This window comes from Ceratotherium simum, chromosome X, assembly GCF_057802395.1.
Source record: "Ceratotherium simum simum isolate JZ-2026a chromosome X, ASM5780239v1, whole genome shotgun sequence".
NCBI classification, from domain to species: domain Eukaryota; kingdom Metazoa; phylum Chordata; class Mammalia; order Perissodactyla; family Rhinocerotidae; genus Ceratotherium; species Ceratotherium simum.
The window spans coordinates 72,200,287-72,216,260 of record NC_141940.1 but is presented as its reverse complement, the minus strand read 5'-3'; the positions used below and the strand labels follow the sequence as shown (position 1 = coordinate 72,216,260).

General features: G+C 36.7%; 1 protein-coding gene across 5 annotated transcripts in view; it reads right to left on the bottom strand.

The window, feature by feature from the left end:
• PHKA1 (phosphorylase kinase regulatory subunit alpha 1) overlaps nt 1–15,974 on the bottom strand; it is a 119,967-nt gene that overhangs the window by 22,338 nt on the left and 81,655 nt on the right. For 3 of the 5 annotated variants that reach the window (XM_087427796.1, XM_004439826.3, XM_014794886.2), the window contains 9 exons: nt 15,308–15,399; nt 14,806–14,945; nt 7,488–7,644; nt 6,943–7,022; nt 5,631–5,709; nt 5,361–5,490; nt 2,859–2,960; nt 1,807–1,922; nt 1,641–1,679 (listed from right to left, as the gene is read on the bottom strand). In XM_087427796.1, the coding sequence (XP_087283922.1) occupies nt 1,641–1,679; nt 1,807–1,922; nt 2,859–2,960; nt 5,361–5,490; nt 5,631–5,709; nt 6,943–7,022; nt 7,488–7,644; nt 14,806–14,945; nt 15,308–15,399 (935 nt within the window). The remainder of the gene's footprint in view (nt 1–1,640; nt 1,680–1,806; nt 1,923–2,858; nt 2,961–5,360; nt 5,491–5,630; nt 5,710–6,942; nt 7,023–7,487; nt 7,645–14,805; nt 14,946–15,307; nt 15,400–15,974) is intronic. The other 2 variants (XM_004439827.3, XM_004439828.3) reach the window with 1 other exon arrangement.

Below are 15,974 nucleotides of genomic sequence, written 5' to 3'. Positions count from 1 at the left end.
ACACCCAGGAGATGACCACCATTGGAGTATGAAAAAATGTTGAGAAAATAAAATCTTAAAAGGGATGAGGCAAGGCAACCATTATTTGTGTTTTTAAAAGTTATTAGTAGAGTAAAATTACAGTCTGCTCAAGTAAATAGCCAGCGTGTTATCATTAAAAAAGCTGATGAAATAGCCTTACTCTAGAAGTCATGGTAAAGGGTAAAATAAATAAAGCTATCTTTAAAAATATTTTTTCCATAATCAGAAAAGAGGGCGTTGGTGAGTGGTACAGAAAAGGGCTTAGAACAACAACAACAAAATACCAGACAGGCAGGTGAGGATGGAAATAAAATTTAGGGCTCTCAATCTTCTAAATTACAGTCCTAATGATTTTGGCTTTCTTGAAGTCCTATAGATAGTAGATGTGTAAAAAAAGAATTAAATGATATAGCTGGGCAGAACAAGTCCTTAATATCATATTAATCTAGCTGGGAACATGGACTTCAAGTTCTAAATATATAACTTGTAAGTAATACTGTGTGACTATAAACAACTATAAAATATTTAGCCAATCACTCTCAACCAAAACAAGGACTGTCTACCAACAACATCAGTTTAAGTCTTCACAGTATGAAATGTAGTTCTTTCACCTTTCAGATAGGAAAATGTTCATATTACCCAAATTATCTGGGAAAAAATCTGTAAAGTGAACATTTTCCTATCACAAGGCCCTTTCTTATTCCATTCTGTTCTTGCCCTTGCAAGGGTATCTGATAAATATACTCAAATTAAGTTTACTTCAAATTAATCTTCAAGCATTGGCTCATTTTTTCCCAAATGGTTTCTGACTCCTAAAAAACAAAATAAAACAAAACAAAAACAAAATTTCCATTTCACCTCTCCTTTTCTGGATGTACTTTTATACTGTAAGCTAGCATAAATCTATTTTGAAAGTAGGAGGAGTAGCTTTAATAAAAAATTTTCATAAAAAGCACTACTAGGAGAGACCAAATCAGTACCTTCTCAACTTGGACACTTTGAAATCACATGATTTCTCAGAGTTTTGAAAGAAGCTATGGAAGTTTGTGCTAACTATTTCTTTGTATAACACAATAACTCATCTATTCTCATTTGCAGGGAAAAATGAGTAAGAGGCTACCATATGATGTTTGGTGACTTCCAACAACTCTCAGACTGATTTAGATGTTTTTCTTCTATGCGTCCACAATATCTTTCATATATCTCTATCATGACAATGATAAAAATCTAATTTCAAGACAATACCTGAAAATAGATTTAAAAAAAAAAAAGGCCCTCACCTAATCTGGTGTTCTCTCTACTACCTGTTCTTAAAAGTAAGAAACCTAAGTCTAGTTTCATAACGAAAATTAATTCCCAAATTACATGTTAATCCTAACAAGAGGAACTCAGGGTTTCAATCTCTTGCTATCAGAAACAAATTACTTTCCTCCTAAAATTAGCAAAATAGTTTCGTCCAGAAAAAGGAAAGATATCTACAAAATGATTGCTATAAAGAAGAATCAAACAAGCTACTCCGTGGCTTGTTATATCATTTGTAAAAAGGTCATGAGCTCATGCATGTTATATAGAACTAAAGGCAGGTTAAAACTGTGTTAAAGGATCCCGAGTTGTTTCACCTGACTCTCAGTTGAGATAGACAGTCTACGAAATTCCACCTGAAAAATAAAGCTCAAATTAAACTCAGGATATGAAACAAAATACATGACCCTAACAAAGTCTGATTCCAAAAGAATGCTCTTAAACATGACAATATCTCAGCTAATCTCCCAAGTAGTGTCTTACCTGCTTTATCTCACTTTTTAACTGCATGATCCCAGTTCGTTCCGTTTTGGTTGCTCCCACAGCACCAATCTCGTGGATAGAAATAGCAGGGCTGACATTTGAATCAGTGGGACGAACTATATAGCATGGCAGATTAAAGAGAAAGAGAGAAGATAATCAGGTTCAAATTTTTTTCTCCACCATGTTTAAAAGACTTAGATATATGTTCTCCTTTTATGTTGAAAACAAAAACAAAAAACAAAAAAACCAAAAACCAACTATAGCCTTGCTATTCAAAGTGTGGTCCATAGACCAGCAACGTCAGCATCACCTAGGAGCTTGTTAGCAGAATCTTAGGCCCCCACTCCAGACCTACTGAATCAGAGCCTGCATTTTAGCAAGATCCCCAGGTGATTCTTACGCACAGTAAAGCTTGAGGAGCACTGCTTTATAACTTTTTACCACTCTAAGGTCTGGTATCCATCCATCTGACATTATATATTTATTTATCCTAAGCTTAAAAGTTGAGCATGAGAGATAATCCTTTTCATTTGCTCTGATGTTTTAGGTACTCGATACCAAATACCACTGCCAAACTATAAATGCAGGTGGAAGATTAAGTTGGATAGACCCCTAGATGTATTTGAATTTAAAGGTGAAAGGACACATCAGATGTACTGTAGCAGCTACACACACACACACATACACACACACACACACACCACTATAAGTGCTACTGAATTATTGCCAATTGGAATAGAAGCAAGTTTCAGATGATATGAGTGGTTAGTTGTCCTAAAGTAGAGACTTATGATAATGTAAGGGAATAGATAAAACACTTAAAAACGAAACATGATAGTAATCCATTTAGTTGATATATCATTGAAGGAAAATAAAAGAGACATACAGTGGTTTCCAAATCTTATTCCAGAAGACAGCTTTACTTTTAACTGTTTCATATATTGGGGTTCTATTTATTTGGGGGAAAAGGTTCCTCTGATAAAATAAAGACATTTTAAAATCAATGAGACACTTAAACACTCTGAAATGGAAATGCAGTTATTCAACCTTACCGCTTCGTTCCACTCCAAACTCCTTGCCACTGAGAATGTGATGCAGGAGGTTCTTCATGGCTGAAGGACTGAGATTCATCAGACCATCCGTGGCTTCCTCAGCTAGTCAGCAGAAATGTTAGGACAGAGGGATTTCTAAATGGTCTGCCATATTTGCCCTATTTTTTCTCTATTTCTGTTCGCATTTAAAATTTCTGAGTCACTTGATTGGAAGAACAAAATTACAAAATAAATTTCTAGCACCATACTGCCTAGGTATTATACTTCAATAGATTCTTAATAATATAAGGACTGACTATCCAGTTTATTGATTAACCAGTTCCTTGATTTCTTCTTTACTCCCCTTCCATGTCATTAGGGTACTCAGTAGAATCTTTATTTGAAGGTGGGAAGAATGAAAGGAGAACAATGGAACTGGAAGCCAGTCAGAGAAAGGCAATGAATATATATATGCAGATGAACTAAAATAATCAAAACTTCTCAGTTTGGACATACAGAGACTTAAAAGAGAACAGATATGAATTCAAGAAATTATGAAGAATATTGAGAAGATAACTTGAACTTGTTCATCAACATCAGACACTTAAGAGTTTACTACACGTAGGTCATGATTTTAAGCAATGTTAGTACAAACAGGTATGACATGGTACTTGACCTTGAGGGGCTGACCAACTATTTGGGAGAGACTGGACATGTAAACAATATAAACAACAATAAAACATGGCTATACTAAGTGCTAAATGAGAGGTACAGACAATAAATGCTTTGGAAATCAGAGGAGACATCAATCTTCAAGGATGGGGATTGATAAAATTAATGGGAAGTATTGTTGAAATAGGAAGTAGAGGCCAGACTGTTGAGGGTCTTGAATTTCAGACCCAGGGATCTTGACTTTATCCTATAAGAAATAAAGAGCCATCGGTTTGATGAATCCACAGAAAAAAAAACAAGATCCATAACAGGCAATTAAGGAAAAGTGAAGAATGTTTGGGGGTTTATCCCTCTTTGAGGTTTATTATTGAATAATCAGACCCTCATAAAACATCTCTTGATACCATAGATAGAGAATATATATATATATATATTCTATAATCTATAACATTGTGCTGAACTGGAAATCATTTGGAATCAGGAAGACTTGGGCTCAAATTCTACTATTTATTAGCTATGTAACTTTGGGCAAGTTATAAAACCTCTCTAAGTTTCAGTTTCCTTATTGGTAAAAATACCTTCGGGTATCGGGACAAAAATACCTTCTCCACAGAGTTGTTATAAGTATTAAATGAGATAACGTATATAAATATAAAGCAAAAAGCACAGTGTCTGGCATATGGTAGGTATAAAATAATCATTAGCTTTCTCCTTTTAAGGGTTATTTAAATATAAATTATTTCATGTAATTTAGGTTAGACTCAAACCAATAAATTTAGCTACTTGTTAACAGCTCAATTTAAAGCCTTTTGGGGAAATTTAACTGGAACAATGGCTAAAATTGAGTTTTGCAACTGTGATTTTATCTTTGTATGCAATCTCTATCTGTATAATTTTGCCATTCTTGTTGAAATCAAACAATACCAACGGAAAAAATAGTCATGGCACGGGGGTCCCTTCCCCCGCAACACATACTTTATATAATTCTCCGCTACAGCTTCCACAGGCCCCAGCTATTCTTCTAACTAAAACTGTTATCTTGCCAAATATACCTATAGTTAATTTCAAAGAGTTCTGTCAGATAAATATTAATAGAAATATTGTCAGGCCGGCCCAGTGGCTTAGTGGTTAAGTGCGCGTGCTCCGCTACCGGCGGCTGGGGTTTGGATCCTGGGCATGCACCGATGCACCGCTCCTCCAGCCATGCTGAGGCCGCGTCCCACATACAGCAACTAGAAGGATGTGCAGCTATGACATACAACTATCTACTGGGGCTTTGGGGAAGGAAAAAAAAGGAGGAGGATTGGCAATAGATGTTAGCTCAGAGCCGGTCTTCCTCAGCAAAAAGAGGAGGATTAGCATGGATGTTAGCTCAGGGCTGATCTCCCTCACAAAAAAAAAAAAAAAAAAAAAAAAAAGAATAGAAATATTGTCTTCCTTTCTTTGATCCTGATGTTGACTAGACAGAATACTGACACTATGATTAAACTGACATGGTGACTCAATCTGGTGTCCAGAAGCTGCACTGCCTGAATCAGAATCAAACCCAGTCTGTCACACTCAAGTTCAATGCATGCTCTGGATCACTCTAGGAGTTAGAAGGAATGTAATTTGGAGTACAGAGCCCCCAAGAGGTGGAATTTTGAAGCTGTGCAACTAATATATAATGTGTCATAATATCAGTCCTTTGACTTGTATAAATAGAGATTGACTAACATGGGAACAAGACTGTTATATGCAGCTTCTAAGCTACTGATAAAAATGTTTTAGCTTTCTTTCCTTTCTAATGCAAAACTCAATAGACCTATATTCAAAGTGAATTCTGCCTAAAATAGTTACTAAGTTGAATACCTGAGCATCGAAGGGCATGGGCCAGTTCTGTCGCCATAACTTGTATGATGAGACCAATTCGAAGTCGAAACATTTCAGCAAAGAGGCCAGGCTGAGTTCGCATATACATGGCTAGATATACCATTATTTCCTGTGCATGGAATGGTTATAGAAAAAAATTATGGCCTAGGTCTCACAAGGCCTATTTTGTGGTCTTCAGAAATTGCCAGATCAATTGAAAACAAACTTTAACATATCAATCACCAGATTAGGCTTTATAATTCTGCTCACCTGTGTAAGGATTGAAATGCTCATGTCCCCCTCACTGGCTTCATCTATCAGCTGAGTTAGTACTTCATAGGGCAGAGGTCTGAGGAAGAAGACAGTGAAGAAAGACAAAATTCTGCAACTACTTAAACCTAAACATATTGACAAACTAAAAAAGGTCCTCCCAAGTCCAAGTCACTGCCTCAGAATCTCATCATACTGGTAGCATTCTGGTTCTTTCAGTCTTCAAAGTTTCAGCTTCCCCAAACCACTCTGGTCCATATCAACTCAGGAGAGCTCTGCTCTCTCCTCTCTAAACCTGGATTGCCCTTCTCCTTCAAAATTTTATTTTAAACTCACCCCATGATGTTCTTCCAGACTAGTCTTTCATGGTTAATTCTTAATATTTGACAAGTAACTATTATGGCTAGAAAGTAATAAACTAAATTTAAGCTGTGCCTTTTGGAAGCCATTTTATTACTTTACAATCACACGTTATTTATTGCTTTTCTTGTTTCATCAGTTGACACACACACACACACACACACACAAACACAGGTATGCACACCTCCTCCCACACTTCTGACTGTCCTGTTGATACTAAGCACTCTGGGGGCATGTGGTATGGACCATGCCATTTTCTTCTTTTGGATTGCCCACAGTAGTCACAAAATTGATCTGATTTGTTATGAAAGGTCATGTTAGCCAGGAGCAACGTATTATGGGTTGAACTGTGTCCCCTCGAAGTTTATATGTCAAAATCCTAACCTCTAGCACCTCAGAGTGTGACTTTATTGGAAGAAGATGGGGTGTTTACAGAGGTAATTAAGTTAAAGTGATATCAGGTGGGCCCTAATCCAACCTGACTGGTGTCCTTATGTAAATGGGAAATTTGGATACAGAGACACACACAGAGGGCAGAAATGTGAAGAGATACAGGGAGAAAACAGCTATCTACAAGCCATGGAGAAAGGCCTGCAACAAAGTCCAGAGTACAGCTGATTTTTGTGGGTGCTATTTCCAGTTCCCCCGTTTGTTTTGTTTGTTTTTGAACGAGAGGTTTGGGAAAGCCAATAAGTAAAAAAAAAAACCAACCCAAAATAAAACCTCAAGAAAGCAAAATATATTTGAATACTATTCCCTGTGAGTTTTCTCTTTCATTTACCCCTGCCTTGTCATTATCAACATTCTCACACTGAGTATCTCTGACAGAAGCTCACACACATAGGTCATTATCATTCATTGACAGATTAGGGCAAGAGAACTGCGGTCAGTCCATATTGCTCCTTAAAGACTCAGAGAAACTTGATTAAATCCAACCAAAAACTGTACTCACGCAGAGATGGTCTTCTCTCGAGGTTCTGGAGGGAGCCCCACTGTCAAATGTTTCTGGTGGGAGAGAAGGTCTGTGCAGGCCTAAGAACAGATAGCATAACAGCATTATCCTTCCCATAACACCTCAGATTTCCACGAAAATTTCTCTTCTCAGCCTAGAAACCTTTGCTCCTCTGTTAACTTAATGATAAACTCTTTCTCAGGAAATACCATGAAGCTCAGAAAAGAGGGATTTATAGGAAGGAATAATGAGGTATTTTTATCTCCTAAGAGGTAGGACTTTTTAGCCTAGTGTAAATTCATTCTTAAGATTTAGAATTCTTATAGTTTATAACACCTCTATAAGTCTACAGTTTATATGCTTCAGTACTGTATATTTGATATTCACAAACAAAAAGCTAATTGAATATCAGAAACTTTATGTGGGAAAGACAACATCTCAAATAATTAGAGGCTGTGGTTGCCTCAAAAAATAATTATGTAAACCAAATTTTAAAACACATCTCCATTTAGATTTGGTATAAATTCAAGAAGAATTTACAGTACCTCATCGAGTGCTTCCACCTTCTTCCTTAAGATTCCAGAGATGTATCGGATCAGGCCCCAGTGACGAATTTCTCCAACTTTGCCATATAGTTCAGTAAGCAGCTCTCTGACTGTTGCACTCCCTTCATGATACAATCCAGTGTCCCAGTCAGGTCCTCTGGAATGTTAAAGACAGGCCTACATTAATTTTAATTAAAGCCACTGACAACAATCTTTTGTTTCAGTGTTATAATGGATATGCCTGTTTTTGATAGGTCTCTCTCATTAGGAAATGAATGTTATTTACTAAGAACCCTTGTAAAAATATGAATAATAGCCCTGAAAGCCAAACACCTAGACAAGAATAAGTCTTAGTTTCAGGTGTGTTTTGACAAAATGCATTCTTTTACCCTCTTCATGGGCTTCAATATAGCTGAAAATAAAGTCAAAGATTTAATATAACTATTGAAAGTTCTGGAAGTATGCTACACTTAGGGAACTAATGAAGAAATAAGAAGGATGTGTGCTTATTTTTAAAGGGACACATATACATTATTGCTGTAAAAATTACTACAACACAAGTCAACCGTGAAGTACTATAAAAGATATATAAAGTACTATGAAATTGATAATTTAATATATGATAAAGGTAGATTATTTATTAAATGATGTTAGGACAATTAAGTAGCCATCTGAAAAAAAAGTTGGATCTATGCCTCACACTGTACACCAAAATTGCCATTGTATCAAAGATTTAAATGTAAAGGTACTAGAAAAAATATGGGAGAACTATTTTATAACTTTGGAGGCAAGAGGACCTTTTAACTATGAACTATATATCAGAAGCGATAAAAGAAAAGATTGATACATTTATATACATAAAAACAATAAAATTCTTATTGCAAAAACCACTGTAGGCAAAGTCATAGGACAAAGTACAAAATGAGAAAAATACTTGCAATTCATAAGCCAATGTCCCTAATATATAAAGAATTCTAACAGATAAGAAAATAAAAAACAACAAAAGAAAACGTGGCAATATAAATACCGATGGATTTTAAACATAGGAAAAGGCGTTCGATTTCACTCATAATAAGAAAAATTAAAATTAACACTACACCAAGATAACATTTTTTAATCTATCGTGTAGTCAAAAATCCTCAAATTTGATAACACTGCATTGGTGAGGTTTTGGGAAAATAGGCACTCTCAATATGTTGCTGGTGGGAGTGAAAATTGGGACAATCCCTCTGGAGGGCTATTTGGAAATATATATTAATATTAAAAATGCCTATATTCTTTGATCTAGCAATTCCACTTCTGGTATATCTGTAGAATAAATTCCACACACAAGAAATGATATATGTTATCAGGTACAGCATTGTTTGTAATAGCGTATGTCTGGAAATAATCCAAATGTCCATCAATAGGAGACTAGTTAAATTATGGTATATTCAAACAATGGAATGCTATCCAACTATTAAGAAAATATGATGTATATCTAGATTGTAGCAGAATGTATGTTTCAAAATTGCTAAAACAATGTTTCATCTAACTCGCTCTCCTTACAATGTGACTTCCACAGTTCTCCCATCAAGAGGCAGGGTCTGTGTCCTCTCCCCTTCAACCCAGGCATGCTTGTGACTAAGGTGAAAGTGATGCTGTATGATTTCTGAGGCTAGGTCATAAAAAGCAATGCAGCTTCCACTTGGTCTTTCTTGGGACACATACTCTTGGAAACTAGACATCATGCTATGAGGAAGTGGAGCATCTGTAGATGTTCTAGGTGACAGCCCCAGCTGAGGTTCCAGCCAATAGCCAGTATCAACTCCCAGAAGTATGAGTGGACAAGCCTCATGATGTCTTCAGCCCCAGACACTGTCAGACCACAACTGAATGAGACCCCAAGTGAGAACCGCCTAGCTGAGCCCAGGCAAGCCCCAGAACTGTGACAGATAATTTAAACACTTTTTGTTTTTGTTATTTTAAACCACTGAGTTTTGGGGTGATTTGTTATGCACTAATAGATAACTGGAAATCATATGCAATGATCTTCAAGATATATAGTTTTAATGAAAAAAAGCAAGGTACAGAGCAGTTGTATATACTATGCTACCATTTGGGTAAACAGGTGTAAAAGTATACACATATACATCTGTATTTACCTACATATGCATAAAATGTCCCTGGATGGACACACAAAAAACCAATAGCATTGATTGCCTGTGAGGAGGAGAACCAGGTATCTGAGGAATAAAAGTGGGAAAAAAACTTTTTACCCTTTCACTGTATCCTTTTGTACTTTAAAAAGTTTGAATCATGATAATGTATTATCCATTTAATATATTAAATTATATTAAATGTATATTATATGTATTTAATACAATAAATATATTAAATATATTTTTTAAAACATGAAATAAAAAGTGCTATAGGAAGAGTTACCATGGATTAAAAAACCAGTGAATGAAAGTTTGAAGAGTAACAGGATATTTACAGTCTCAAAGTACATCTCCACAAGATACTTTTTAATTACAAAGTGTAACATAGGAACTTTATAGTGGAGGAACATGGAAGATACTACCTTAACCAAGTGATTAAAGTTACCAGCAATAGGACTCATCAACACTGTGTGCCTCCTGATATGACACACTGAGAAGAACTCAGCATCACTTCAGCAGTATTCCTGCCCCAAATGCAGAACCTGAATTTAATTATGAGGAAGCATCAGATAAACGAAAATTTAGGGACATTCTGCAAAATAACTGGTCTGTACTCTTCAAAAGCATCAATAACACGAAAAATAAAGGCTCAGGAACTGTTCTAGATTAAAGGAGACTAGGGACACATGAGAACTGAATGAAATGCATAATTTAGATTTTCCTTTGCTATAAATACATTATTGGGACAACCGACAAATCTCAATAAGGTCTGTAGATTAGAAAAAAGTATTGTCTTAACATTAGTTTTCGGATTTTGGCAATTTTGCTGTGCTTATGTAAAAGAATTTCTAGACTTTAGGAAATACACACTGAAGTATTTAGGGATAGAAGGGGATCATGTCTATCACTTACTCTCAAATGGTTCAGAAAAATATATGTGTGTGATGATGATGATGATGTGAGAGACAGAGAGAGAGAGAGATTAAAGCCCAGTGTAAACATCTGAGGGATTTGGGTGAAGGATATCCAGAATTTTTTTTTCTACTATCCTTATAACTTTTCTCTAAGTTTGAAACAGTCAAAATAAAAATAAATAAATATATAATATGAAAAGAAGTGCTATGAGATCTCACAATCAGGGAAGAGCCTTTTTATTCCTAGAGATCAGAGAAAACATGGAGGTGACAAATGAAGTAGGCCTTGATGGATAGCTAGAATTCCAATGAGGAGAGATGCAGTGTGGTAAAGGAGAGTACTCCAGGCAGAGGAAAAAATATGAGCCAAGGTATTAAAGTTGTCATGTATAGGCTGTGTTTTGGATATTATAAATGGTAGGCTGTTTTGGTGGCAGTATTCACATTGCGAGGGAGGAGCAATGGTAGATAAATGTTGAAAGTCACATCATAGAGGATATAGATTTGGCCACTGATTCCCAATGGTAGTGGAGATGTTGTAGGGAAAGGCAGGGGATGAGATTGAAGATGATGACACAACTTCAAGTCTGGGTGACTGAAAAAATGATGATACCATGAACAGGGTCAGGAAGTAGTAGGTTTCTGATAAAGACAGTGAATTTGATTTTAGATATGTTGAGTAAGAAGACATACATAAAAATAAATTCCAAATAGATTAAAGACCTAAATATTTTTTAAAAAATATTAAGGGTATTTAAAATATTTTTAAATTCTGGGAGGGGAGAAGGTTCTCCCATACATGACAAGAAACACAGAAGCCAAAAAAGAAAAGATCAATAGATTTGACTATATAAAATATAAACTTTTGCATAGAGAAAGGTATATAAACAAAGTCAAAAAGCAAATTCTTTCGACAAAATACCTGCAACAAATATAACAAACAAAATAGTAATATCTAATATCAATAAGAAAAATATAAATAACCCAATAGAGAACAAAGGTTATAAACAGACAATTTACAGAAAGAATACTTTGTCAATAGATATAGGAAACCTCACCTCTCAACTTCTACTTTTAAATCCATGAGGGATATTGGGCAGAATTCCAAGTGTGTTAAAACCCATGCAGCAAATCATACACAATCTACTCAAGTGGTTTGATATTATCCGGAATACTAGTTTTAGGGAGATTGCAGGGTTCAATCAGACATTATGGTGAAGTTAGTACATACAGGATTAGATTAAGAAGACTCATGTCTTAGGAGAAGAGTTGGCAGTCAACCATGGGTCATCTGAATCGGTGGGAAAGTATGAGCTTTTCATGTACAACTCCTTTTGTTTGCCCATCTCAACTACCCTGCTGAATCTTCAGTTTTCATTCAAACTATAGTCATTCTGTCCTTATCCCTTATCTCTTTTCACCTTCTCTGTCTTTTCATTACTCTGCATCTAGCATTGCACCTGGCGTGTAAGTACTCAACAATACTTGTTGAATAAAGTGCCCTACCCTAAAAGAAAAAAGAAAGAAACAAAAGTATCAAAATAATAAGACCCACGTCTTTTTTTTTTGGCAGTAGCACATAACAACCTTTACCGGGTGGCACTTGGACAGGGTTGTATGAGAGGGGAAGTCCCTCACAGCATGAGACCATCCAGAGGTTTATATAAGGTACAGTTCTACCATCCAGAAGGGGAGGAGGGCAAGGGAACTCCCAGGGAACTAGGGAGGAGGGGGTTAAATGTCTAGGTGATGTCCCTCAGTCGCACTGTGGGGAGTCTCTAGGTTAGAGAGCTCTGAATGGCAGCAGTGGTTTGGGGTATTAATGGCTCATGGCTTATCTCCTCCTAGCAGATGCAGAGTGGGTTTCAAGGCATATGCAAAGCAGGCTGGCCCTAAATGGCTAAAAATATGTTTGGGCAATTTTTAATAGAATTGGATGTGTAAAAATTTGACTTTGGTGCCGGTGGGCTTTTCAGCTTTTGTTTTCACTTACTCATTAAAAATCATAATCTGATGGAAACAGCATGGGCTTTGGAGTCAGGGAGACCAAGGGGACTTCATTACTACCTAGAGGGAATGAAAGTCCCAGACCTTTACTTGGCCTTCTCTAACACTACCCTGGCAGTGGGGAAGGTGGAGCAGTGTCTGCCTAGTTACAGCTGGGTGAGAGTGGAAGTCTGGGCTTCCCACTCAGCCTTTGTTGACAGGGGTGGGGGCACAGATTTTTCTGTGGTGGAGTGGTTATTGTCTAAAAGTTGTCTGTCTTGCTAGGCTGCCCTTTTCCTAGTCCTTTGTCTAGAAAGAACAGGTTTTTCTTAGTGCTTTTGTTGTCTGTGCCCATTGGTGTTTTCAGGTTGCTGGCTTCTCCAGCTCCTAATGCAGGCAACAAAGAAAACCTGGGGACCTCATAACACTGTCATTTCTCAGATCCTGAGGTCCTTAGCCAGTCTGCCTTCCTCTCTCCATCTTTCAACATCTTGTTATGTTTGTTTTATAAATAACATCCTCCTGTACTTAACAGGAGGAAAGACAGAAATGCATCTATTCTATCTTGTCTGGAACCAGAAGCCCCATTGTGATTATGTTTAAGAGATTCCTTGATTTTTAGAAATAATAGTGAAATATTTAGGAATAAAATGATAAAACATCTGGTATCTTCTTCAAAATAATTCAGGGGGAAGAGAGAGTGAGAACATAGATGTGACAAGATTAACCATGTGCTTATAATTTTGCAGGCTGGGTGACGGGTCCAAATGTGTTCATTATACTATTCTCTCTACTTTTATATAAATTTGAACATTTCTATCCTAAAAAGTAAAAAAGAAAAGTTACTCTTCCTCCTCTGTGGAGGAGGGGCTTGAGGAGAACAAGAAAGAAATAGGAAGACTTGTTAGGACGCTCTAGCAGTAGTCTTAGTGAGAGACAAAGGCCTAAATGAAGGCATCAATACTAGAGATACAGAGTATAAAAACTTGAGAGAGAAAACTGCACAGACTTGGTGATTAACTGGATATGGGGAGAAGCTGGATGGGGAGAAGCTTGATTACCTATTTTAAGGTAGGTGTTGGTTCCAACAATGGAGATGGAGAATTTCATACAGTCTGACTTCATTTTTGATGTCTGAATGCTGACCGCTTTCAAGTCCTACCACTCCCCTTTCCCTTGCAGCCTACATCTTGGCAAGGCGATAAGAAAGTCTGAGTGTTCCTTCCTTTGGTACCAGTGAGAACACTCACCCCAGCCTCACCTCTTAATCATAATAAAATCCTAAATCCAGCCTCCTTCCTCTGCTTACTCAAGCTTCTTTTGGACAAACTTAGGAGCCTGTTCTTCTCTCTCCAGAAGGTCTCATTATGTGAGTAATAAACATCTAACACCTTTTGGTACATGTGTGGCATTATCAGTCTCAATGTCCAAATCAAATTTAGCGGGGGGGGGGCAAGTCCATCCTGACTCTTCAGGGTAATGACAACATGAATAAATGAGGAAGAACGGGTTATTTTGTGGGGGGATGTGGGGGATAGGAGAGAGGAGTTCAATTTGGGCATACTGAGTTTGAGGTACTTAGATATATTATACCTAGCAGGGTGCCTCACATATAGCAAACGCTCAAAAATGCTAGTTTCTTTTTCCTGTAAGCCTCCATATTCTTACTTCTTTTGAATTAAGAATTTATTTAACTGTAGATTTTACCAAATAATGGATGGTAAAAATGACCATAATAATGATAATAACAGTTATCAGTTATTGGTCACCTACTATGTACCAAGCATTATATTAGAGACTTTGCAGATAATATATCTTGTTTAATCTTTTTTTTTTTGTGAGGAAGATCAGCCCTGTGCAAACATCTGCCAATCCTCCTCTCTCTTTTTTTTTTTTTTTTGCTGAGGAAGACTGGCCCTGGGTAACATCCATGCTCATCTTCCTCTACTTTATATGGGACACCACCACAGCATGGCTTGCCAAGCGGTGCGTCGGTGCGCCTGGGATCTGAACCGGCGAACCCTGGGCCTCTGCAGCTGAGCACACACACTTAACCACTTGCGCCACCGGGCCGGCCCCTCTTGTTTAATCTATGAGGTAGGTATAATCCAAATTTTATAAATGAGAACAATTGAGGCTTTGGAGTTACACAGTGGGTAGGTTGCAAAACTGTATTTAAATCCAGATCAGTGAGACTCCAAAGCTGGGCTATATTTACTATGTTATACTTTCTCTCTAAATGAACATTAAAGTAGATTGATAATATACGACACTTACTTCATAGTATACAGCATGTAGAGGATATCAGCTTGCTCCTGTAAGCTGGAGGTCTCCTTCAACTGTAAAACCAATGCTTTGAAATCCACCTCCCCAGACTGTTCTCTAGGAAGATGAATTTCTACACGAACAGAGGGAACCTTTAGTTTGAGAAAGGATGAAAAAAATTAAGTCCACAAGTGCTCAACTTAAATAATGCCCTAGAGTGTTGATCTTTTCACCTCTAGACCTTTTCCATAAGAAGTCCCTAACTTTTGACAAAAAGTAAAGCAAAAACAATGAAACCTTCAAGATGTATGATACAGCAATCTAGTTTTCTTAAAGGCTGGCTAGAAAACCTTGCCCATTTTAAAAGTGAATTAAAAAGGACATATATCTTCACCAGGGTAGCATTTTGCCTCCCACCAGTTACTAGCAAAAACCATAATGGCTAGTTCTATTATTTTCCATAAGGTTGGTAGTTTTGCATAAGCTAACAGAAATACCTCATGTGCAAATTTACCTGGTCCTCTCGTGGGGGATGAGGTGAGTCAAGTAAGTTGAATGAAGGCCGGGAAGCCTGAAATATCTTTGTAGGAAGATACATGTGAACATCTGCAAGAGGGTGACATTTATGGGAAAGGTTAGATAGTTAGGAGACTAATAAAAATGCACAGTTGACCTCAACAATGAAGTTATATATGGGTCAGTTCTTTACAGAACAAGAATGAGAAATTTATCTTTTCTTGGTAATATCAAAGTGAAGAAATATGAATATCAGATAAAGAATTTTTGATCAATCAATAAACATATTTTGAATACATTGTCTAGAATTGTAGCATCAGCTAGACATGTAAGATATGAAATTCTACGAATGTAATCAATACCACAATGGTGCTATCACTGATACTTTGATAGAATACCACATATAACAGAAAGAATCCAGCTATATTTTATATTTTCTGGACTTTCCTAGGAGAATATCTGCCTGCTAGCAGTTGAATTTCCTTGAGAATAGATAAATGGATGATCATATCTAGGGAATCTAAAAATGTAGTGGCTAACCAACTTTGGGATATTCCTAAGATTTTTACTTACAGTTCATTGTTGAAATACTTACCATAACCTCTAAGAAGAGATTCTTTTGTCATTTTCACCATTTTACAGATACAGCAAGAGAGATACAGAGC